The following is a 23,911-nucleotide window of genomic DNA, read 5'->3' as shown; positions in this document are numbered from 1 at the left end:
TGAATGTCCTTAAGTGGCCCAGCCAGAGACTGGACTTGAACCCGATCAAACATCTCTGGAGAGACCTGGAAATAGATGTGCAGTGATGCCCCTCATGCAACCTGACAGAGCTTGAGAGAATCTGCAGAGAAGAATGGGAAAAACTCCCCATATACAGGTGTGCCAAGCTTGTTGCATCATACCCAAGAAGACTTGAGGTTGTAATTGTTGCCAAAGGTGCTTCATCAAAGTGCATGCTTAGTCCCCTCCTGTACCCCCTGTATTCCCTGTTCACCCACGACTGTGTGGCCAAGCACGACTCCAACACCATCGGTTAAGTTTGCTGACTGACAACGATGAGACAGCCTGTAGGGTGGATGTCAGAGACCTGGCAGTGTGGTGCCAGGACAACAACCTCTCCCTCAACGTGAGCAAGACAAAGAAGATGATCGTGGACTACAGGAAAAGGAGGGCCGAACACGCCCCTTTTCATATCGACGGGGCTGTAGTGGAGCGGGTCGAGAGTTTAAAGTTCCTTGGTGTCCACATCACCAGCAAACTATAATGGTCCAAACACACCAAGAAAGTTGTGAAGAGGGCATGACAATGCCTTTTCCCCCTCAGGAGACTGAAACGATTTGGCATGGGTCTCCAGATCCTCAAAAAGTTCTACAGCTGCACCATTGAGAGCATCCTGACCAGTTGCATCATCGACTGTTATGGCAACTGCTTGGCATCTGACCGTAAGGCGCTACAGGGGGTAGTGCATTCTTCCCAGTACATCACTGGGGCCAGGCTTCCAGATATCCATGACCCATATTCTAGGCAGTGTCAGAGGAAGACCCCAAAAAATCTCAAAGACTCCAGTCACCAAACTCAAAGACAGTTCTCTCTGCTAGCACACGGCAAGCGCGGTACTAGAGTGCCAAGTATAGATCAAAAAGGCTCCCTAACAGCTTCTACCCCCAAGCCATAAAACTGCTGAAAAATGTATCAAATGGCCACCCAGGCTATTTGCATTGACCCCCCCCCCCCCCCCTTTGTTAATACACTGCTGCTACTCGCTGTTTATTACCTATGTATAGTCACTTTACCCATACCTCGGCTAACTTGTACCCCCGTACATTGACTCAGTACTGGTACCCGCTGTATAAACAGTTGAAGTCGGAAGTTTACATACACCATAGCCAAATACATTTAAATTCAGTTTTTCACAATTCCTGAATTTTAATCCAGGAAAAGATTCCCTGTTTTAGGTAAATTAGGATCACCACTTTGTTTGAAGAATGTGAAATGTCAGAATAATAGTAGAGAGAATGATTTATTTCAGCTTTATTTCAGTTAGTATTTGGTAGCATTGCCTTTAAATTGTTTAACTTGGGTCAAACGTTTCGGGTAGCCTTCCACAAGCTTCCCACAATAAGTTGGGTGAATTTTGGCCCATTCCTCCTGACAGAGCTGGTGTAACTGAGTCAGATTTGTAGGCCTCCTTGCTCGCACACGCTTTTTCAGTTCTGCCCACACATTTTCTATGGGATTGAGGTCAGTGCTTTGTGATGGCCACTCCAATACCTTGACTTTGTTGTCCTTAAGCCATTTTGCCACAAATTTAGAAGTATGCTTGGGGTCATCGTCCATTTGGAAGACCCATTTGCGACCAAGCTTTAACTTCCTGGCTGATGTCTTGAGATGTTGCTTCAATACATCCACATAATTTTCCTGCCTCATGATCTACTTTGTGAAGTGCACCAGTCCCTCCTGCAGCAAAGCACCCCCACAACATGCTGCCTCCCCCGTGCTTCACGGTAGGGATGGTGTTCTTCAGCTTGCAAGCCTCCCCCTTTTTCCTCCAAACATAACAATGGTCATTATGGCCAAACAGTTATATTTTTGTTTAATCAGACCAGAGGACTTTTCTCTAAAAAGTATGATCTTTGTCCCCATTTACAGTTGCAAACCGTAGTCTGGCTTTTTTTATGGCAGTTTTGGAGCAATGGCTTCTTCCTTGCTGAGCTACATTTCAGGTTATGTCAATATAGGACTAGTTTTACTGTGGATATAGATACTTTTGTACCTGTTTCCAACCAACATCTTCACAGGGTCCTTTGCTGTTGTTCTGGGATTGATTTGCACTTTTCGCACCAAAGTACATTCATCTCTAGGAGACAGAACACGTCTCCTTCCTGAGCAGTATGATGGCTGCGTGGTCCCATGGTGTTTATACTTAAGTACTATTGTTTGTACAGATGAACGTGGTACCTTCAGGCATTTGGAAATTGCTCACAAGGATGAACCAGACTTGTGGAGAACAACCATTTTTTCTGAGGTCTTGGCTGATTTCTTTTGATTTTCCCATGAATTGACTAACCTAAGTGTATGTAAACCTCCGTAGTCTCATTATTGTTATTTTATTGTGTTATTTTTCATTTGTTTTTTACTTTAGTTTAAATTCTAAATATTTTCTTAAATCTATCTTGTTGGTTAAGGGCGTGTAAGTAAGCATTTCATGGTAAAAAAAATACCTGTTGTATTCTGCATATCTGACTAAAAACATTTGATTTTATTTAAATTGAATGAAGGGTCTGAATACTTATGTAAATGTTATACTTCAGTTTTTTTCATATATATATATATATATATATATGTATATATGTATACATGTATATATGTATATATATATATATATATATATGGCTACAGAAACATATAGCTTGGGTCTCCAAATTTCATCCAAAGTTATAAGGCCAGCATTTAATAAACTTCACAGTGGAAAAGGTGCTATGTTGATGTGCTTCAGTTTGCTGTAATATGACTTGTTTCACATTTGTCTTTAGAAATCACAAAGTAAAATAGATCTAAAACAATTGTCATTTATATTTACAATCACTCTTAACCAAACGGCTTACTAATTTACCTAGCTGTTTTCAATACACCTTATCAATTTGTAAATTACAGTGCATGGAGAATGGTGTTATTTCTTTGGGGAAAAAGAAAGTAGATGTTGCTCCACTTGGAACCGACAGGTTGCTCAATGTTATTCATCATTTCATCGCGCTTAAAGGTGGTGGAATTATGAGGGAATTAAGTCAAGGTCAGAATGCAGCGTATCGGTTGACACATCTCCGCCACACTTTAATTTCTTTGATTTTCACCCCAAATGAATAGCGAGCTAGGTCAGAATACGTGTAGAGAGAAAAGTCCATAAAAAGGTAATTACGTTCCCTTTACGTGTAACAACCTCAGGTCGGAATTCCCCCCCCCCCCCGAAGTGACTCCTAGATGTTACACATTCTAAACCATTAGGAGACAGAGATATTTCTTGAAATCCTGCCCCTCTATGTATGCTCCTTTTTTCCTCCAGCCGTCCTTCAATCTCTCTCTCCATCTCTCCCAGGGCTGTGGTACAAGTGGCAGGGGTCGAGACCGAGGAGGAGGCGGAGGCCATCTTAGAGGCCAAGCTGGTGAAGATCCGGCGTAGCCAAGCAGAGAAGGAGAACCAGGAGCTTGAGCAGCTCAGACACAAGCAGGCTGAGGCCGAGCAGGATCTGGAGGAGCTGAAGAGGAGGAGGGAGGAGAGACGCCAGGTCAGGGAGGGGGAGGAGCGCAGGAGCAGGGAGGAGGAGCAGCAGCGCCTGGCCAAGGAGGAGGTGATGGTCAACTGCAGTGTACAGTACATACGTAATGTGTAGCCTATGGCATTAAGAAACACAAACAGAAAGAGATGAAACTCAATATCTTACACATCAGCCGGTGGTGTAGTGCAGGGTAAGCCTAAGTAAGCACAGTTTTTCCACCTTTTTGGGGGGAGTTTACTCACCTTTTCTGGAAAAATGCATTGAAAGTATAGGGAAAGTGACTTTTTTCACCGCGACCACAGTCAGTTTAACCACCTACAGTATTTTTTTTTTTACCACTTAAATGTATATAAGGATGGGTATTCCGAGTCTTTTCGGGAAGCCAGAACATTTGACTCGGTTTAAAGAGCCGTTCATTTGGATCCCAATGGCTCTTCCATTTGGATCCCCAAACACAGGTGTGCCAAGCTTGTAGCGTCATACCCAAGAAGGCTCATGGCTGTAATCACTGCCAAAGGTGCTTCAACAAAAGTACTGAATAAAGGGTCTGAATACTTATGTAAATGTGATATTTCAGTTTTTAATTATTTTAGAAATTTGCAAAAATTTCTGAAAACCTATTTTTGCTTTGTCGTTATGGGGTATAGCTTGTTGAGGAAAAATAAAACAATTTCATTCATTTTAGAATAAGGATGTAACGTAACAAAATGTTGAAAAAGTCAAGGGGTCAGAATTCTTCCCGAATGCACAGTATATCTCCTAGATTTAGGACAAACACCTGTTTTTTATGATTTATTTTGTTGACTGTCGTTTTTGCCATTTTTAAATTTGTTATTTAATGCGTTTCTCTGGGCTATACTAGTAAAGGCCCTATACTAGTAAATGTTTTTCCAACAGTCTTGAAGGGGTTCACATATATATGTTGAGCACTTGTTGGCTGCTTTTCCTTCACTCTGCAGCCTAACTCATCTAAAACTATCTCAATTGGGTTAATGTTGGGTGATTGTGGAGGCCAGGTCATCTGATGCAGCACTACATCACTCTCCTTTGTCAACAATTAGCAAAGGAGACATGGTGTCATCCCTGTGCAGTTTCAGACCTGTCCTGCAGCTCAGTTCAGAAGGACGACTGTGTTTTTGATGTGTCTGTGTGGTTTAATACATAATACACCACATTATTCGAGTTGGTGTGAGGTTTTTAAATCATGTGAAGCTGTGAAATGTGAAGCTATTAGGGAAATCTAAAGTCAACCCAAATTTACCACGGATATTACAATTGGGTCACGTGCAGCTGCACTCAGAATAGATGATTACTTGCATTCTGCCAGCTGAGAGCTGGTGGCCAGGATTGAAACAAACCAAACCTTAATTTACGGTGTGATGCAGTCACGACCACAAGTCTCACAAAATGTTGTTTTGGACGAGACTGACTGAATTACCAAAATTATCCTTTTTATATTTTGTAGTCAATTTTGACAGTATGATAAATGTTTCTGGCTCATATCGATGCCACAATGGCTGTTTTCTAAATGAGAAGTTGTTTTTTAGAGTTAGTTGCTCTTTAAAAATTGACACATGAAAAAATAGCACATTTCTAATGTAAAGCCTAACAGTTGGTTCAAAAGAACTTTTAGATGACCAAATTATTAAATTGCCTGCCAATTTATTAATTAAATGTTTTTATGCACTGCAAAAATGAGCATGGACCTGAATGAGGCTCTCTCACATTACCTGTTTTTCCTGCAGTGGAAATATCCTTCAGGTAATGTTTTTCTAAGTTATCTGCAGATAATTGTTGTCTGGAGCTCAAGAAGCTGTACTAGCAGCCTGCGAATCAGTGAGGCAAATGAACCACTCTTTCACCGATGTGATTCGGTTCCTGACGTTCACCAAAAATATCCATTGTGTCTCTTTGTACAGGAAGAAAAGAGGAGGATGAAGGAGGACATAGAGAGGAGGAGGATGGAGGCAGCAGAGAGGATGAAGAGCCTCAGTACCTCCAGTGTGGACGGAGATGAGTTGTTTAGCCCGCTCAATCCTAAAGGCTCCATCTACAAGGTAGCTAACGTTTCTGTTCCATTCATCTACACATCTATATATACCTCAGGTTTGTAATTATTGCCCATGGTCATATATAACAAGCACCATTCTTGTGATGATATGGCAGTGAGTTTTTGAGATCATGGATAATGATAATGATACCTTTGGTTTTCTGTATAAAATAAAGTGCTCTATATTTCTATATTGTTTTACTACAACAACAAAAAATAACTCAAATCTCACTTTATACCATCTTTACAGCCATTTGTTTAGTTTCAATCACGTAAGTTGCATGGGAGTGTTATAAATGTCAGCATTTTCCACAGCACATGTAGTGCAGCAGGTCACACACATTCACGTATGGGTTTGCTGTGATGTGTGGATTTGCTGAGACGTGTGTGAGACGTGTGCAACTTTTAGTTAGCTCTGACAGCATGCCTTTATGTACAAATTGGATACCAACATTGACTGAAAAGTGAGAGACCATAATACAGGTGACGTTGGAAGTTTACATACACTAAGGTTGGAGACATTAAAACTCATTTTTCAACCACTCCACAAATTTCTTGTTAACAAACTATAGTTTTGGCAAGTCGGTTAGCTCATCTACCTTGTGCATGACACAAGTAATTTTTCCAACAATTGTTTACAGACAGACTACTTAAATTATAATTCCCTGTATCACAATTCCAGTGGGTCAGAAGTTTATGTCCACTAAGTTCACTGTGCCTTGAAACAGCTAGGAAAATTCCAGAAAATTATGTCATGGCTTTAGAAGCTTCTGATAGGCTAATTGACATAATTTGAGTCAATTGGTGTAGGTGTGAGTCAATTGGTGTAGGTGTGGATGCATTTCAAGGCCTACCTTCACACACCGTGTCTCTTTCCTTGACATCGTGGGAAAATCAAAAGAAATCAGCCAAGACCTCAGAAAGGAAATGGTAGTCTTCCACAAGTCTGTACAAACAATCGTACTTAAGTATAAACACCATGGGACCACGCAGCCTTCATACCGCTCAGGAAGGAGACGCATTCTGTCTCCTAGAGATGAATGTCATTTTGTGAGAAAAGTGCAAATCAATCCCAGAACAACAGCAAAGGATCTTGTGAAGATGCTGGAGGAAACAGTTACAAAAGTATCTATATCCACAGTAAAACAAGTCCTATATTGACATAACCTGAAAGGCCACTCAGCAAGGAAGAAGCCACTGCTCCAAAACCGCCATAAAAAAGCCAGACTATGGTTTGCAACTGCACATGTGGACAAAGATCATACTTTTTGGAGAAATGTCCTCTGGTCTGATGAAACAAAAATGTAACTGTTTGGCCATAATGACCATTGTTATGTTTGGAGGAAAAAGGGAGAGGCTTGCAAGCCAAAGAACACCATCCCAACCGTGAAGCATGGGGATGGCAGCATCATGTTGTGGGGGTGCTTTTCTGCAGGAGGGACTGGTGCACTTCACAAAATAGATGGCATCATGAGTCAGGAAAATTATGTGGATATATATTGAAGCAACATCTCAAGACATCAGTCAGGAAGTTAAAGCTTGGTCGCAAATTGGTCTTCCAAATGGACAATGACCCCAAGCATACATCCAAAGTTGTGGCAAAATGGCTTAAGGACAACAAAGTCAAGGTTTTGGAGTGGCCATCACAAAGTCCTGACCTCAACCCTATAGAAAATGTGTGGGCAGAAATGAAAAAGTGTGTGCGAGCAAGAAGGCTTACAAACCTGACTCAGTTACACCAACTCTGTCAGGAGGAATGGGGCAAACTTCACCCAACTCAATGTGGGAAGCTTGTGGAAGGCTACTCGAAACGATTGACCTAAATTAAACAACTTAACGGCAATGCTACCAAATACTAATTGAGTGTATGTAAACGTCTGACCAACTGCGAATGTGATGATAGAAATAAAAGCTGAAATACAGTGGGGCAAAAAAGTATTTAGTCAGCCACCAATTGTGCAAGTTCTCCCACTTAAAAAGATGAGAGAGGCCTGTAATTTTCATCATAGGTACACTTCAACTATGACAGACAAAATGAGAAAAAAAATCCAGAAAATCACATTGTAGGATTTTTTAGGAACTTATTTGCAAATTATGGCGGAAAATAAGTATTTGGTCACCTACAAACAAGCAAGATTTCTGGCTCTCACAGACCTGTAACTTCTTTAAGAGGCTCCTCTGTCCTCCACTCGTTACCTGTATTAATGGCACCTGTTTGAACGTGTTATCAGTATAAAAGACACCTGTCCACAACCTCAAACAGTCACACTCCAAACTTCACTATGGCCAAGACCAAAGAGCTGTCAAAGGACACCAGAAACAAAATTGTAGACCTGCACCAGGCTGGGAAGACTGAATCTGCAATAGGTGAGCAGCTTGGTTTGAAGAAATCAACTGTGGGAGCAATTATTAGGAAATGGAAGACATACAAGACCACTGATAATCTCCCTCGATCTGCTCCACGCAAGACCTCACCCCGTGGGGTCAAAATGATCACAAGAATGGTGAGCAAAAATCCCAGAACCACACGGGGGGACCTAATGAATGACCTGCAGAGAGCTGGGACCAAAGTAACAAAGCCTACCATCAGTAACACACTATGGCGCCAGGGACTCAAATCCTGCAGTGCCAGACGTGTCCCCCTGCTTATGTCCAGGCCCGTCTGAAGTTTGCTAGAGAGCATTTGGATGATCTAGAAGAAGATTGGGATAATGTCATATGGGCAGATGAAACCAAATTAGAACTTTTTGGTAAAAACTCAACTCGTCGTGTTTGGAGGACGAAGAATGCTGAGTTGCATCCAAAGAACACCATACCTACTGTGAAGCATGGGGGTAGAAACATCATGCTTTGGGGCTGTTTTTCTGCAAAGGGACCAGGACGACTGATCCGTGTAAAGGAAAGAATGAATGGGGCCATGTATCGTGAGATTTTGAGTGAAAACCTCCTTCCATCAGCAAGGGCATTGAAGATGAAATGTGGCTGGGTCTTTCAGCATGACAATGATTCCAAACACACCGCCCGGGCAACAAAGGAGTGGCTTCGTAAGAAGCATTTCAAGGTCCTGGAGTGGCCTAGCCAGTTTCCAGATCTCAACCCCATAGAAAATCTTTGGTGGGAGTTGAAAGTCTGTGTTGCCCAGCAACAGCCCCAAAACATCACTGCTATAGAGGAGATCTGCATGGAGGAATGGGCCAAAATATCAGCAACAGTGTGTGAAAACCTTGTGAAGATTTTCAGAAAACATTTGACCTCTGTCATTGCCAACAAAGGGTATATAATAAAGTATTTAGATAAACTTTGTTATTGACCAAATACTTATTTTCCACCATAATTTGCAAATAAATTCATTAAAAATCCTACAATGTGATTTTCTGGATTTTTTTCTTCTAATTTTGTCTGTCATAGTTGAAGTGTACCTATGATGAAAATTACAGGCATCTCTCATCTTTTTAAGTGGGAGAACTTGCACAATTGGTGGCTGACTAAATACTTTTTTGCCCCACTGTAAATCCTTCTCTCTACTATTATTCTGACATTTCACATTCCTAAAACAAAGTGGTGATCCTAACTGACCTAAAACAGGGAATATTTACTAGGATTAAATGTCAGGAATTATGAAAAACTGAATTTAAATGTAATTGACTAAGGTGGTTGTAAACTTCCGACTTCAACTGTATGTCATTGTATTTCAGCCCAAGTCCAAATGGTAGCTGTGACAGCCTGTGTTTGCACTGGTCTGTGGAATTGTCCTTAACTCCTTCCACCTTTCTCTGCTTAAAAAGTAGGGTATTAAGTAATACAGGTAGTTGTCAGTATTGTAGATAGTGTTTCCATGGGTTCATTTGTTTGGATTCAGACGTTTGCACGGCATGGCATGTTGTGAAGCGTTGTGTAGTGTAAAATGTTCTTGTTTGTTGTCAGTTGAGCAGACTTGTCAGATCACACAGGGATTGAAATCCACTCAGATCTTAATTTACAAGCCTGGCTCATTACATTACACTATTACTGTTATTATTATTAAAGATGCATCTATTTATCTCTCATGAATTCACTTCTTGTATTAACACTAATGAAGAAAAACTATGTCACCTTCTACAAAAGGGCAAGTTCAGCTCGCTACTATAACTTTTACTTCCTGCCTTCTGTTCCTAAGCTGACTTTCCTCTCTGGGTACAGGGTTGCTATGTTGGTGCCCTTGCCTACATCCTTAGTGCAGTCATGAGCATCCATCTGCTTGTGTGTGTAATTTCAGAGAGAGAATGATGAGAGTTTGACAGCAGAAAATACATTATTGGTGAGTTGGTGTCAACATGCTGTGCTCTTTGCTTCAGTTCCAGGGCTGAACAGTGAACAGTAACATAAGGGAACCTTTTGTGTGGGAAGAACCAGAGCTTGGTGCTGGATACGTTGAAGTATGACCTCTTTGGCAAGCAACGGTAGAGGACAGGACATTATGACCCTGGCTCAAACTAGAACTCCTCTGATACAAATGTATTCGTATTTTGATAATGACTTGCCTAAGACTTGTAATCCCAAAAACATTTTCTTTACTATGATTCAGTCTGTAATGCATTAAATACACAGATTCAAGATAAGTAATGGGTTTCGAGATGGAAGTCTTCACACACCCTGATTGCATTATAATTATGCCTGCAGTAAACTGTGGACTGGGGCAGAGTTAGTTTAAATCTGTCTTTGATGATACGAGCTGACAGATACAGGCGGATGGAAACGGTTGAGAAAGACCAGCAGAAGATTTCTCTGTTTGACTTGGAAGAGATATTTGCTGCGTCAGGCCAAATACAGGGCTGTGATTATCATCAAATTGATCATGATAATCCCGGTCTGACAATTCTAGAAGTCACGGAGCACTTCAACTATTATATTCTAATTGCAAAACAATAACCTTTAACATCACCCTCATGTTTTTCAGATCACAGAAAGAACAGAATCCTTGAACCGGTCCCTAAAGAAAAGGTGATCATCATACAAGTACACAAGGCTTTTTCACAATGAGTAACACGAAGCAAACAAACAAATTCCACAGCCCCGGTTGTTCCACTTGTACTCTCAAATACCTTCCCTCACTAATGCTTCGTTGTATCTTGAGGTTGACCAAAGTACTACTGGGCCCCTCGGCGGATGCCTGGATGGAGAGCTGCTATCTGAGGCAGAACAGCAGCTATGCTGGCTAAATGGCTGGTGTGTAAATGTAAACATAGACAAAGAGGGCCAGTGGTGACCTCCAAATCTCTCTCAGTGCATCACCTTTGTCAGCCTGGATGATTTATGGCTTGGTTAACTCTGACCAGATGTGAGGGCTGGAGCCTGGGCTTGCTGGGTTTTCTCTGGTGGCTGGTGAGCTATAGCTCTGGACTGTGGGACGGCTCCATGCCGTCTGACTGCAGTAAGTAATCAGTGGTGAAGAGCTCTCAGCAGCTAGAGTAGAAGATACCAGGCCAGAGTTGAATTAATATTAATACTCTGACTGAAAATAGGGTGTAATAACAACTTTATAGGGTGTGCACCCACATTGCCCAGAATGCACTGTGGTGAGGAAATTGAACTTCCGTAAGTTCTATAATACACTTTACTCGGACATAAATGATTATTCATATTCTGAATCTTTCTCGAACATTTAATTAACAGTTTATCCAAAAAGTAGGATTTCTTAACCTAATACATCCCATAATAAGCACTGAGCTCTGTTGACAGAGTGGTGCAGCGTTCTGCATTGAGGATTTTACATGTTGTGGTGGTCATCTTCAAAGTTGCTTTTGCGGGTCGCGGAAAGGGAGATTAGCGTAACACGAGCTGAATTAAATGTAAAAGGCTTTTAAAATAAAAAAGCTTGCTCAGAGCTCAGTGCTCTGTTTACGTTTCACAGTGATAAGCTTGCTTTTGTGAGAAGTCTTCGAAAAAGAATAGGCATTTTGCATTAATATGAAAAGCGTATACTAAAATATGAAAATACGACATGTCATGTCTCAAAATCGGTATCTATCTCACCTCTACATTGTTTTACATCCTGCGGATTCGAGAAGAAATATGACGAGTTCAACGGGAAAGTGAGCCTGTCAGTTAGTTAATTCTCGTACACCAACCTGCCAAGCTGAAGTGGTGCTGTGCAATTTTCCTTATTTTTGCCCACTTTTTCCCTCTGGCCTCCATTGACTGTCACATTAACATTGGCAATCCTACAAGGTTAAAAACTCCAATAACTTAAGAGCGGATTATGATAGAGTCATGAGGTTAGACCATTGGCTTCCTTAGAGGATTATCTACACAATTAACATGTTTTAAATTTAAAAAATTACCCATTGGTCAAAATATGTTTTTTATTGGACACCGTAAACTTTATCTTCCAGGTGCAGGTTTGAGATCTGAGGAATTGAGTGTGGCATAATGTTTAAGTCTAGGCAGGTTTTTTTAGGACAGAGGGAAGGATCACTGTGTGTTAGTCCTTTGATGTGGGTGTTCCACTCCCTTGTTGATGTGTGTAAAAACACTGTAAGACCGAAGCAAATCTTTCCGGAGAAGAATACGCTTGACAGACAGCTTTCTTCACCCCTTCACTTTTAACAGCCTCGACTCATGCAGATAGAAAACATGACATCATTCAGAAAACCCCAATTTCAACGTCTTTGCAGAACAAAACACCCTCCAAATAAAGATTTGTGGGCTGTGCACGTTTATGAAGTTCAAATAATCCTACCATGCCTGTGAAGAACCTATGTAATCCTCAAACTAACCAGCCATATCAGGCTAATGACTCACACATGCTTTTCATGGGAGCTCTCTTTTCAAAAATAAACGGTTTTGAGGCCATGTTGAAATGCAGGAAATAGGGTCAGTATTTCCAGATTTGTCCCACACGGTTTGTTTTCCTGTTTAGTGTATATGTCTGAGATTAGGACTCTTGTGTAGTGGGGTTTAGGCAACTGGCAGCGTGTGTGTGTGTCTGGATGTGTGTGTGCGTGTGTGTGTGTGCCTGTGTGCGTGTGAAGGGGGCCTTTGCACTGGGTCCCACTGCGGTCAGTGAGCAAGCTTCATACTGGGCCTGAAAGACAGTCTTGACAGAAGCTGTAAGAGGTCACAAAATCCCATCCACTCTCTAATGGCAGTGTAGATTCAAGTGGCTCAATTTACCAAGGGGGGTGTATCATAACAATGTGGAAAAGGGATATTTCACTCGGGGAGGGGAAGGATGATCCCTGTTCACTTGCGGGCCTATAGCCAGTCAGATGAGATCTTTAAAATGTATTATTTTCTTCCCACAAACATTTTCACTGACCGAGTGTCTTTGTTTTGGATACAGTAACAGCTTCAAGAAGACACAGCCCCCTGTTCTCCTCGCCAAGATCGATGACAGGCTGGAGCAGTACACCCACGCCATTGAGGTTAGCTCCCACCTGGTAGCTCCCCCCTTCTTCCATCTCTCCCTCCCTTCCTCCTGACAGACAGAGGCCCCATTGATGAAGGCTGTGTGATGAATGCTTTCATCTGGTGACTATTCAGCCAGACTTCTCTGTCCCCTTCTCTTCCTCTCTAAAGGTGACGCACTGTGTCAGTCTCACACACACAAAGTTACTGTATATACTGTAGTTAAACCTCAGCCTCAGCCTCACAGTCCGTCAAACCACCTCTACTCTATCATATGGGAGAGGATTGATGGGCACTTGAGGATAGGCTGAGCTTGCTTTCTCATCTCTGTGGTGCCGGAGTCATACTATAAGTACGGTTGAAGTCGGTTTACATACACCTTAGCCAAATACATACACCTTAGCCAAATACATACACCTTAGCCAAATACATATAAACTCAGTTTTTCAGAAATCCTGACATTTAATCCTAATGAAATTTCCCTGTCTTAGGTCTGTTAGGATCACCACTTTATTTTAAGAATGTGAAATGTCAGAATAATAGAAGAGAGATTTATTTATTTCAGCTTTTATTTCTTTCATCACACTTCCAGTGGGTCAAAAGTCTACATACACTCAATTAGTATTTGGTAGCATTGCCGTTAAATTGTTTAACTTAGGTCAAACATTTTGGATAGCCTTCCACAAGCTTCCCACAGTAAGGTGGGTGAATTTTGGCCCATTCCTCCTGACAGAGCTGGTGTAACTGAGTCAGGTTTAGAGGCCTCCTTGCTTGTGCACACTTTTTAAGTTCTGCCCACAAATGTTCCATAGGATTGAAGTCAGGGCTTTGTGATGGCCACTCCATTACCTTGAATTTGTTGTCCTTAAGCCATTTTGTCACAACTTTGGACGTATGCTTGTGGTCATTGTCCATTTGGAAGACCCATTTGCGTCCAAGCTTTAACTTCCTGACTGATGTCTTGAGATGTTGCTTCAATATATCCACATAATTTTCCTGCCTCATGATGCCATCTATTTTGTGAAGTGCACCAGTCCCTCCAGCGGAAAAGCACCCCCACAACATGATGCTGCCACCCCCGTGCTTCATGGTTGGGATGGTGTTCTTCAGCTTGCAAGCCTCCCCCTTTTTCCTCCAAACATAACGATGGTCATTATGGCCAAACAGTTCTATTTTTGTTTAATCACACCAGAGGACATTTCTCCAAAAAGTACGATCATTGTCCCATAGTGTAGTTGCAAACCGTAGTCTGGCTTTTTTATGGCAGTATTGGAACAGTGGCTTCTTCCTTGCTGAGCGGCCTTTCAGGTTATGTCGATATAGGACTCGTTTTACTGTGGGTATAGATACTTTTGTACCTGTTTCCTCCAGGATCTTGACAAGGTCCTTTGCTGTTGTTCTGGGATTGATTTGCACTTTTCGCAATTTTTTCTGAGGTCTTGGCTAATTTCTTTAGATTTTCCCATGATGTCAAGCAAAGAAGCACTGAGTTTGAAGGTAGTCCTTGAAATACACACACAGGTACACCTCCAATTGACTCAAATGATGTCAATTAGCCTATCAGAAGCCATGACATTATTTTCTGGAATGTTCCCGAGCTGTTTAAAGGCACAGTCAATTTAGTGTATGTGATCTTCTGACCCACTGGAATTGTGATACAGTGAATTATAAGTGAAATAATCTGTCTGTTAACAATTGTTGAAAAAATTACTTGTGTCATGCACAAAGTAGATGTCCTAACCAACTTGCCAAAACTATAGATTGTTAACAAGAAATTTGTGGAGTGTTTAAAAAACAAGTTTTATTGACTCCAACCTAAGTGTATGTAAATTCCGACTTCTACTGTACATGGGAGTAGAGTGTGTGTGTGACTGAATAAGTGTTAGGGGCCCTCCTACACTTTTCCCGTGAGGGCAGTATTTCACAAGCCACTATTGCATCATCCGATTACTACCATGCCTTGTTAACCTTTTTCTAAAGACGGATACAATTTATTTGGAAAGTATTCAGACCCCTAGAATTTTTTTGTTACGTTACAGCCTCATTCAAAAAAATCCCTCATCAATCTACACACTATACTCCATAATGACAAAGCGAAAACAGGTTTTTAGACATTTTTGCAAACACATAAAACATTTAAAACAGAAATACCTTATTTACATAAGTATTCAGACCCTTTGCTATGAGATTCGAAATTGAGCTCATGTGCATCCTGTTTCCATTGATCATCCTTGAGATGTTTCTACAACTTGATTGGAGTCCACCTGTGGTAAATTCAATTGATTGGACATGATTTGGAAAGGCACATACCTGTCTATATAAGGTCCCAGCGTTGATAGTGCATGTCAGAGCAACAATCAATCAATGAAGTTGAAGGAATTATCCGTAGAGCTCAGAGACAGGATTGTGTCGAGGCACAGACCTGCAGAAGGGTAACAAAACATTTCTGCAGCATTGAGGGTCTCCAAAAATAAAGTGGCTGTCACGACTTCTACCGAGGGTAACTCCTCCACCCTGCTCGGCGTTGCCGGTTAACTAGCCGCCACCGATCCCTTTTTCCTTTTCTGTTTGTTTTGTCTGTGATTCTTTTCACACCTGGTTTCATTTGCGTTTATTTCTGTGTGTATATAGGGTACCTATTGCCTGCCTTAGTTTGTGCGGGATTAGACTTGTATGTATTGCGCTCGATTGTATTTTGATGTTTGTTGTTTTCACGGTTACGGACGTGTATGTATGTGTCGGAACTGTGTTTGTTCCTCCGTGCGTTTGCACGAGTTCTGAGTATCGAGAGCGTAGTTTTTGTATTTTCGTCTGTGCCATTTTTGTATTGGTGGACTATATGATTAAACACACTTCTCAGACATCCCTGCTCTCCTGCGCCTGACTCCTACACCTCTCACCGAGACGCACATTATCACAGTGGCCTCCATCATTCTTAAATGGAAGAAGTTTGGAACCACCAAGACTCTTCCTAGAGCTGCCCGCCAGGCCAAACTGAGCAATTGGGGGAGAAGAACCTGATGGTCACTCTGACAGAGCCCCAGGGTTCCTCTGTGGAGATGGGAGAACCTTCCAGAAGGACAACCATCTCTGCAACGCTCCACCAATCAGGCCTTTATGGTAGAGTGGACAGACGGAAGCCACTCCTCAGTAAAAGGCATGTGACAGCTCGCTTGGAGTTTGCCAAAAGGCACCTAAAGGACTCTCAGACCATGAGAAACAAGATTCACCAGTCTGATGAAACCAAGATTTAACTCTTTGGCCTGATTTTAACTCTTTGGCCTGGAGGAAACCTGGCACCACCCCTATGGTGAAGCATGGTGGTGGCAGCATGATGCTGTGGGGATGTTTTTCAGCGGCAGGGACTGGGAGACTAGTCAGGATCGAGGGAAAAATGAACGGAGCAAAGTACAGAGAGGTCCGTGATGAAAACCTGCTCCCGAGAGCTCAGGACCTCAGACTGAGGAGGTTCACCTTCCAACAGGATAACGACCCTAAGCACACAGACAAGACAACGCAGGAGTGGTTTCGGGACAAGTCTATGAACGTCCTTGAGTGGCCCAGCCAGATCCCGGACATAAATTGATGAGGGGGAAAAAACAATTTCATAAATTTTAGAATAAGGCTGTAACGTAACAAAATCTGGATAAAAAAATACTTTCCAAATGCACTCTATACAGTGTTGAGCGTGAATGCAGTCTTCGCGGGTACATTGCCTTTAAATTTCAATCATGCTATAACGCTGATTCTTCAGTAATACAGATTGAATCCAGCCCTATTTTACTCATGTCTAACTATGTTATATTGTGGTTCATTTTTACTTGCTGTGCTTCATTTTCATACTATCTAATTTCCCCCTAATCAGACTTGATAAATATCAGTGAACAAGCTTGATACATTTTTCTTTTTGATCTAGAGTTCTGTTATTTCTATGCAAATTCCATGCAATTGGAATGTAAAGTATATCACATTGTTATGTTGTGCAGTACTCCCAGGAGGCCAAGGCAGCCAAACAGGGCCTGATGGACATCCCCATGTCACCTGAGGCAGTGTCCTCCAAGAAGCACTTGTTTGAGGCTGGAGAGGCTTGGAACCAGAGCCCGTCCAAAGGCACACCATCCAAGGCAAGGAAACACCAACTTGACGTTACATACTGTACACATGAACAAATATAGTCAAAGGCCAATTTATTTCTCACCATCGCTAATGACATTATACATCCACCAACATAAATAGACCCTTACCAGGGTTTCCCATGGGATTTTTTTCAGCAGCGGTGGCAAAGTTAGCGTAGGGGGCGGGGCATTGTAGTGGGTGTGGCCAATGGTGCTTTCCAACATTTCTAGAGACCCCCCTGATTGTTCGTCCTCAAAGATGATCTTATTTAAAAATATATAGCTCCATTATCTTTTCTACATACATTATATGTGTTGTTAGTCATTTAAGTTTACACTGAAAATGTTTAACCATCCCGAAAATTATACATACTGAACCAAAAATTAAACGCAACATGCAACAATTTCAAAGATTTTACTGAGTGACAGTTCATATAAATAAATTAGATCATTTAAAAATAAATTAATTAGGCCCTAATCTATGGATTTCACATCACTGGGAATACAGATATGTATTTGTTGGTCACATACACCTTAAAAAAGAAAGGTAGGGAAGTGGATCAGAAAACCAGTCTGTATCTGTTGTAACCACCATTTGCGTCGTGCGGCGCGACACTTCTCCTTCGCATAGAGTTGATCAGGCTGTTGATTGTGGCCTGTCAAATGTTGTACCACTCCTCTTCAATGGCTGTTGCTGGATATTGGTGGAAATTGGAACTTGCTGACATACACGTTGATCTAGAGCATCCCAAACAAGCTCAATGGGTGGCATGTTTGGTGAGTATGCAGGACGTGGAAGAACTGGGACATTAACAGCTTCCAGGAATTGTGTACAGCTCCTTGCAATATGGGGCTGTGCATTATCATGTTGAAACATGAGGTGATGACTGCAGATGCATGGCACGACAATGGGCCTCAGGATTTCGTCACAATATCTCTGTGATTTCAAATTGCCATCGATGAAATACATTTGTATTCGTTGATATGCCACACCTGTCAACTGGATGGATTATCTTGGCAAAGGATACATTCTCACGAACAGGATGTAAACAATTTTTTGTTCAAAATTTGAGAGAAGTAAGCTTTTTGTGCACATGGAACATTTTGGGGATTTTCATTTCAGCTCAAGGAATCATAGGACCAATACTTTACATATTGTGCTGACAGTCATGGAAGCTCTGCTTCTAGCTCCTAAGCAACTTGTGTGTTATTTCTTACGTTATCAAATCCAATTTTATTCCTCACATGTGCCGAATACAACAGTGAAATGCTTACTTACAAGCCCCTAAACAACAATACAGTTAAAAAAATATGGATAAGAATAAGAAATATAAGTAACAAGTAATTAAAGAGCAGCAGTAAAATAACAATAGCGAGACTATATACAGGGGGCTACCGGCACAGAGTCAATGTGCGGGGGCACAGGTTAATTGAGGTAATATGTACATGTAGGTAGAGTTATTAAAGTGACTATGCATAGATGGTAACAACAGAGAGTAGCAGTGGTGTAAAAGGCGGGATGGGGTGGGGGCAATGCAAAAAGTTGGGTAGCCATTTGATTAGATGTTCCGGAGTCTTATGGCGTGGGGGTAGAAGCTTTTTAGAAGCCTCTTGGACCTAGACTTGCCGTTCAGGTACCGCTTGCCGTGCGGTAGCAGAGAGAACAGTCTATGACTAGGGTGGCTGGAGTCTTTGACAATTTTTAGGGCCTTCCTCTGACACCACCTGGTATACAGTCCCTGGATGGCAGGAAGCTTGGCCCCAGTGATGTACTGGGCCATTCGCAATTCCTCTGTAGTTCCTTGCGGTCGGAGGCCGAGCAGTTGCCATACCAGGCAGTGATGCAATCAGTCTGGATGCTCTCAATGGTGCAGCTGTAGAACCTTTTGAGGATCCGAGGACCCATGCCAAATTTTTACAGTCTCCTGAGGGGGAAGCGGTATTGTCGTGCCCTTTTCCACCTGTCTTGGTGTGTTTGGACATTGATAAATCCTTAGGTTTTGTCGCACCCTGTTCACGACCGTCTTGGTGTGCTTGGACCATGTTAGTTTGTTGGTGATGTGGACACCAAGGAACTTGTAGCTCTCAACCTGCTCCACTGCAGCCCCGTCAATGAGAATGGGGTCCACAATCATCTCCTTTGTCTTGATCACGTTGAGGGAGAGGTCATTGTCCTGGCACCACACGGCCGGGCCTCTGACCTCCTCCCTATAGGCTGTCTCGTCGTTGTCGGTGATCAGGCCTACCACTGTTGTGTCATCGGCAAACTTAATGATGGTGTTGGAGACATGCCTGGCCATGCAATCATGAGTGAACAGGGAGTACAGGAGGGGACTAAGCACGCACCACTGAGGGGCCCCTGTGTTGAGAATCAGCATGGCGGATGTGTTGTTACTTACCGTTACCACCTGGGTGTGGCCCTTCAGGAAGTTCAGGATCCAGTTGCAGAGGGAAGTGTTTAGTCCCAGGGTCCTTAGCTTATTGATGAGCTTTGAGGGCACTATGGTGTTGAACAATGAATTGCATTCTCACATAGGTGTTCCTTTTGTCCAGGTGGGAAAGGGAAGTGTGGAGGGCAATAGCGATTGCATCATCTGTGGATCTGTTGGGCTGGTATGCCAATTGGAGTGGGTCTAGGGTTTCTGGGATAATGGTGTTGATGTGAAGCCATGACCAGCCTTTCTAAGCACTTCATGGCTACAGATGTGAGTGCTACGGGTCGGTAGTCATTTAGGCAGGTTACCTTAGTGTTCTGCTTAAAACATGTTGGTATTACAGACTCGGACAGGGAGAGGTTGAAAATGTCAGTGAAGACACTTGCCAGTTGGTCAGCGCATGCTCGCAGTTTACGTCCTGGTAATCCATCTGGCCCCGCGGCCTTGTGAATGTTGACCTGTTTAAAAGTCTTACTCACATCGGCTGCGGAGAGCGTGATCACACAGTCTTCCGGAAAAGATGGTGCTCTCATGCATGTTTCAGTGTTATTTGCCTCAAAGCGAGCATAGAAGTAGTTTAGCTCATCTGGTAGGCTTGTGTCACTGGGCAGCTCTCTGCAGTGCTTCCCTTTGTAGTCTGTAATGGTTTGCAAGCCCTGCCACATCCGACGAGCTTCTGTGCCGGTGTAGTACGATTCGATCTTAGTCCTGTATTGACACTTTACCTGTTAGATGATTCGTCTGAGGGCATAGCGGGATGTTTTACAAGCTTCCGGGTCCCGCTCCTTGAAAGCGGCAGCTCTAGCCTTTAGCTCAGTGCAGATTTTGCCTGTAATCCATGGCTTTTGGTTGGGGTATGTACGTATGATCACTGTGGGGACGATGTCATCGATGCACTTATTGATGAATTCAATGACTGATGAGGTTTACTCCTCAATGTCATTGGAGGAATCTCAGAACATATTCCAATCTGTACTAGCAAAACGGTCCTGTAGCTTAGCATCTGCTTCATCTGACCACTTTTTTATTGATCTAGTCACTGTTGCTTCCTGCTTAATTTTAGCTTGTCAGCAGGAATCAGGAGGATCGAATTATGGTCAGATTTGCCAAATCGATGGTGAGGGATTCTCTGTGTGTGGAACAAAGGTGGTGTATTCCCTCTGGTTGCACATTTAACATGCTGATAGAAATTTGGTAAAAACGGATTTAAGTTTCCCTGCATTAAAGTCCCCGGCTATTAGGAGCTCCGCCTCTGCGTGACCGTTTTCTTGTTTGCTTATGGTGGAATACAGCTCATTCAATGCTGTCTTATAGTGCCAGCCTCAGTATGTGGTGGTATATAAACGGCTATGAAAAATACAGATGAAAACTCTAGGTAGATAGTGTGGTCTACATCTTATCATGAGATACTCTTCCTCAGGTGAGCAAGAGCTCGAGACTTCCTTAGATATCATGCACCAGCTGTTATTTACAAAAAAACAAAGTCTGTCGCCCCTTTCTTACCAGACACCGCTGTTCTCTCCTGCCAGTACAGCTTTTAACCAGACAGCTGTATATTGATAGTGTCGTTGTTAAGCCACGACTCCGTAAAGGATAAGATATTACAGTTTTGAATGTCCCGTTGTTAGTTTAATCTTCCGCGTAGGTCATCTATTTTATAATGCAACGTGGAAATATTCAAGGGTTTTTCTTTATTTTTACTATTTCTAGAAGAATATTAAAGATATCAAAACTATGAAATAACACATATGGAATTATGTAGTAACCAAATAAGTGTTAAACAAATCAAACTTTTTGTTATATTTGAGATTCTTCAAAGTAGCCACCCTTTGCCTTGATGACAGCTTTGCACACTCTTGGCATTCTCTCAACCAGCTTCACCTGGAATGCTTTTCCAACAGTCTTGAAGGAGTTCCCACATATGCTGAGAACTTGTTGGCTGCTTTTCTTTCACTCTGCGGTCCAACTTATCCGATTGTGGAGGCAATGTCATCTGATGCAGCACTCCTTCACTCTCCTTCTTGGTCAAATAGCCTTGACACAGCCTGGAGGAGTGTTGGGTCATTGTCCTTTTGGAAAAAAAAGTATAGTTCCACTAAGCGCAAACCAGATGGGATGGCGTATCACTGCAGAATGCTGTGGTAGATATACTGGTTAAGTGTGCCTTGAATTCTAAATAAATCACTGACAGTGTCACCAGCAAAGCACCCCCACACATCACACCTCCTCCTCCATGCTTCATGTTGGGAAACACACATGCGGAGATCATCCGTTCACCTCCTCTTCATTTCACAAAGGCACCGTGGTTGGAACCAAAACATTGAATTTCAAAAATCTCAAGACTCATCAGACTAAAGGACAGATTTCCACCTCTCTAATGTCCATTGCTCGTGTTTCTTGGCCCAAGCAAATCTCTTCTTATTATTGGTGTCCTTTAGTAGTGTTTTTTTGCAGCAATTATACCATGAATGGACTGATTCACGCAGTCTACTCTGAACAGTTGATGTTGAGATGTGTCTCTGACATGAACTCTGTGAAGCATTTATTTGGGCTGCAATTTCTGTGGCTGGTAACTCTAATGAACTTATCCTCTACAGCAGAGGTAGCTCTGGGTCTTCCTTTCCTGTGGCGGTCCTCATGAGAGCCAGTTTCATCATAGCGCTTGATGATTTTGAGACTGCACTTGAAGAAACTTTCAAAGTTCTTGTAATGTTGCGGATTGACTGACCTTCATGTTCTAAAGTAATGATTGACTGTCATTTCTCTTTGCTTATTTGAGCAGTTCTTGCCATAATATAGACTTGGTTTTTTACCAAATAGGGCTCTCTTCTGTATACCACACCTACCTTGTCACAACACAGCTGATCAGCTCAAATCCATTAGGAAGGAAAGAAATTCCCAAAATTAACTTTTAACAAGGCACACATGGTAATTGAAATGAATTCCAGGTGACTTCCTAACTAAGCTGGTTGAGAGAATGCCAAGAGTGTGCAAAGCTGTCATCACGGCAAACTTTGAAGAATCTCAAATATAAAATATAATTTGATTTGTTTAACACTTTTTTGGTTACCACATGATTCCATATGTGTTATTTCATACTTGTGATATCTTCACTATTATTCTACACTGTAGAAAATTGTAAAAATAAAGAAAAACCCTTGAATAAGTAGGTGTGTCTAAACTTTTGACTGGTACTGTATAGATATAAAGTGGAGTGGCGGCAACAATTTAGCAGCAGTGCTTATGGATACAAAACATGCTCTTTTACATACAGTAGCTGCCTTGAGTTATACTGCAGACTAGAGACACAGACATACCTAGCTAGCGCTTTCAAAATACATTTTCACACTGTGCAGATGTCTAAATATATCAGTCCTAATGCTTCTCTCCATGCTATTGTATGGGTGTGATCTCACACCACTGTTTATAGTCCTCCCACCCCAGGCCATAGCCCCCGACTCTCCCTGATGTGTTTAATTACTGCATCTCATTCGTCGTGTGCAGGCCAAGGTTCTTTGAGGTATCCGGAAAAGGCATGGCAACTTGACCCGGGGCGAGTGGAATAACAAACACCCTGTGAGCCACTACGGTAGAGATCAGATGCGCTAAAGGCTGTAGTTTATTTTTTACTCTCTACCACAAATGGGTGGGTTCCCCCAGCCCCTCTCTCCTGCACCTCAGAGGTAGTCAATAGTATGTAGCAGTAGCTGTTAGCCTGCCCACCCAAAACCAAATGTATTGTGTGTGCTGGACAGCTACATTTATATGTCACTGTCACAAGACACTATCGAATACATAATGAATGGAAGTGTCTTGTTGAATGCCTGAGTTGACGTATGTCTGTGTGTGTGTCAGCAGAATGCTGAGGGTCTGAAGGTGGGTGTGGCAGACCTGATCACTCAGTGGGTGAAGGGGAACCCAGATGGCACAAGCAGGAACTCGCCCCCGAGACCAGCTGTAAGTTTATCTCAGAACAGAGCTATGTACAGTATATATGGGTATACATTTACTGTATATGGCTCTGCATTTCACCAGTCTCCACCTGAGTAATCTTGGTTAACCCAGAACTAAAGTCTTGCATAGCTAGTTGGTCAGCTTCTTGATTAAGTTCTGGTTCCATAAGTGTTAAGAGAGGCGATGAAGAGATGCTAGAACAAGGAATGGAACCAGAACAAGGAGCTCCAACCTCTCTCTCTGCAAGTTACGGACGAGTTTATGGGCCAAATGTCCTCTCCCTCTCTGAAAATCAAGATTCCAACACCTGCGAAATCATGATTTGTCTAAATAACCTGTGACGAAAAACCCAAGCATCGGAACTAATGCTTAGATATCAGTGCCCATAGTATAAAGAGATCTATAAAGAAATCTATG

General features: G+C 42.2%; 1 protein-coding gene across 2 annotated transcripts in view; it reads left to right on the top strand.

Annotated features, from left to right (window-relative positions):
• The window catches only part of LOC135509558 (non-muscle caldesmon-like), a 62,675-nt gene that overhangs the window by 26,258 nt on the left and 12,506 nt on the right, over positions 1-23,911 (top strand). Inside the window, exons 5-11 of one of the 2 annotated variants that reach the window (XM_064930308.1) lie at positions 3,374-3,626; positions 5,474-5,611; positions 9,860-9,901; positions 10,541-10,584; positions 12,926-13,007; positions 16,977-17,114; positions 23,399-23,497. In XM_064930308.1, coding sequence (XP_064786380.1) covers positions 3,374-3,626; positions 5,474-5,611; positions 9,860-9,901; positions 10,541-10,584; positions 12,926-13,007; positions 16,977-17,114; positions 23,399-23,497 — 796 coding nt within the window. The remainder of the gene's footprint in view (positions 1-3,373; positions 3,627-5,473; positions 5,612-9,859; positions 9,902-10,540; positions 10,585-12,925; positions 13,008-16,976; positions 17,115-23,398; positions 23,498-23,911) is intronic. The other variant, XM_064930309.1, reaches the window with a different exon arrangement.

This window comes from Oncorhynchus masou, chromosome 22 (assembly GCF_036934945.1).
Source record: "Oncorhynchus masou masou isolate Uvic2021 chromosome 22, UVic_Omas_1.1, whole genome shotgun sequence".
Classification (NCBI taxonomy): Eukaryota; Metazoa; Chordata; class Actinopteri; order Salmoniformes; family Salmonidae; genus Oncorhynchus; species Oncorhynchus masou.
Note: the sequence above shows the minus strand (reverse complement) of the source record. Positions and strands in the feature narration are given on the sequence as shown.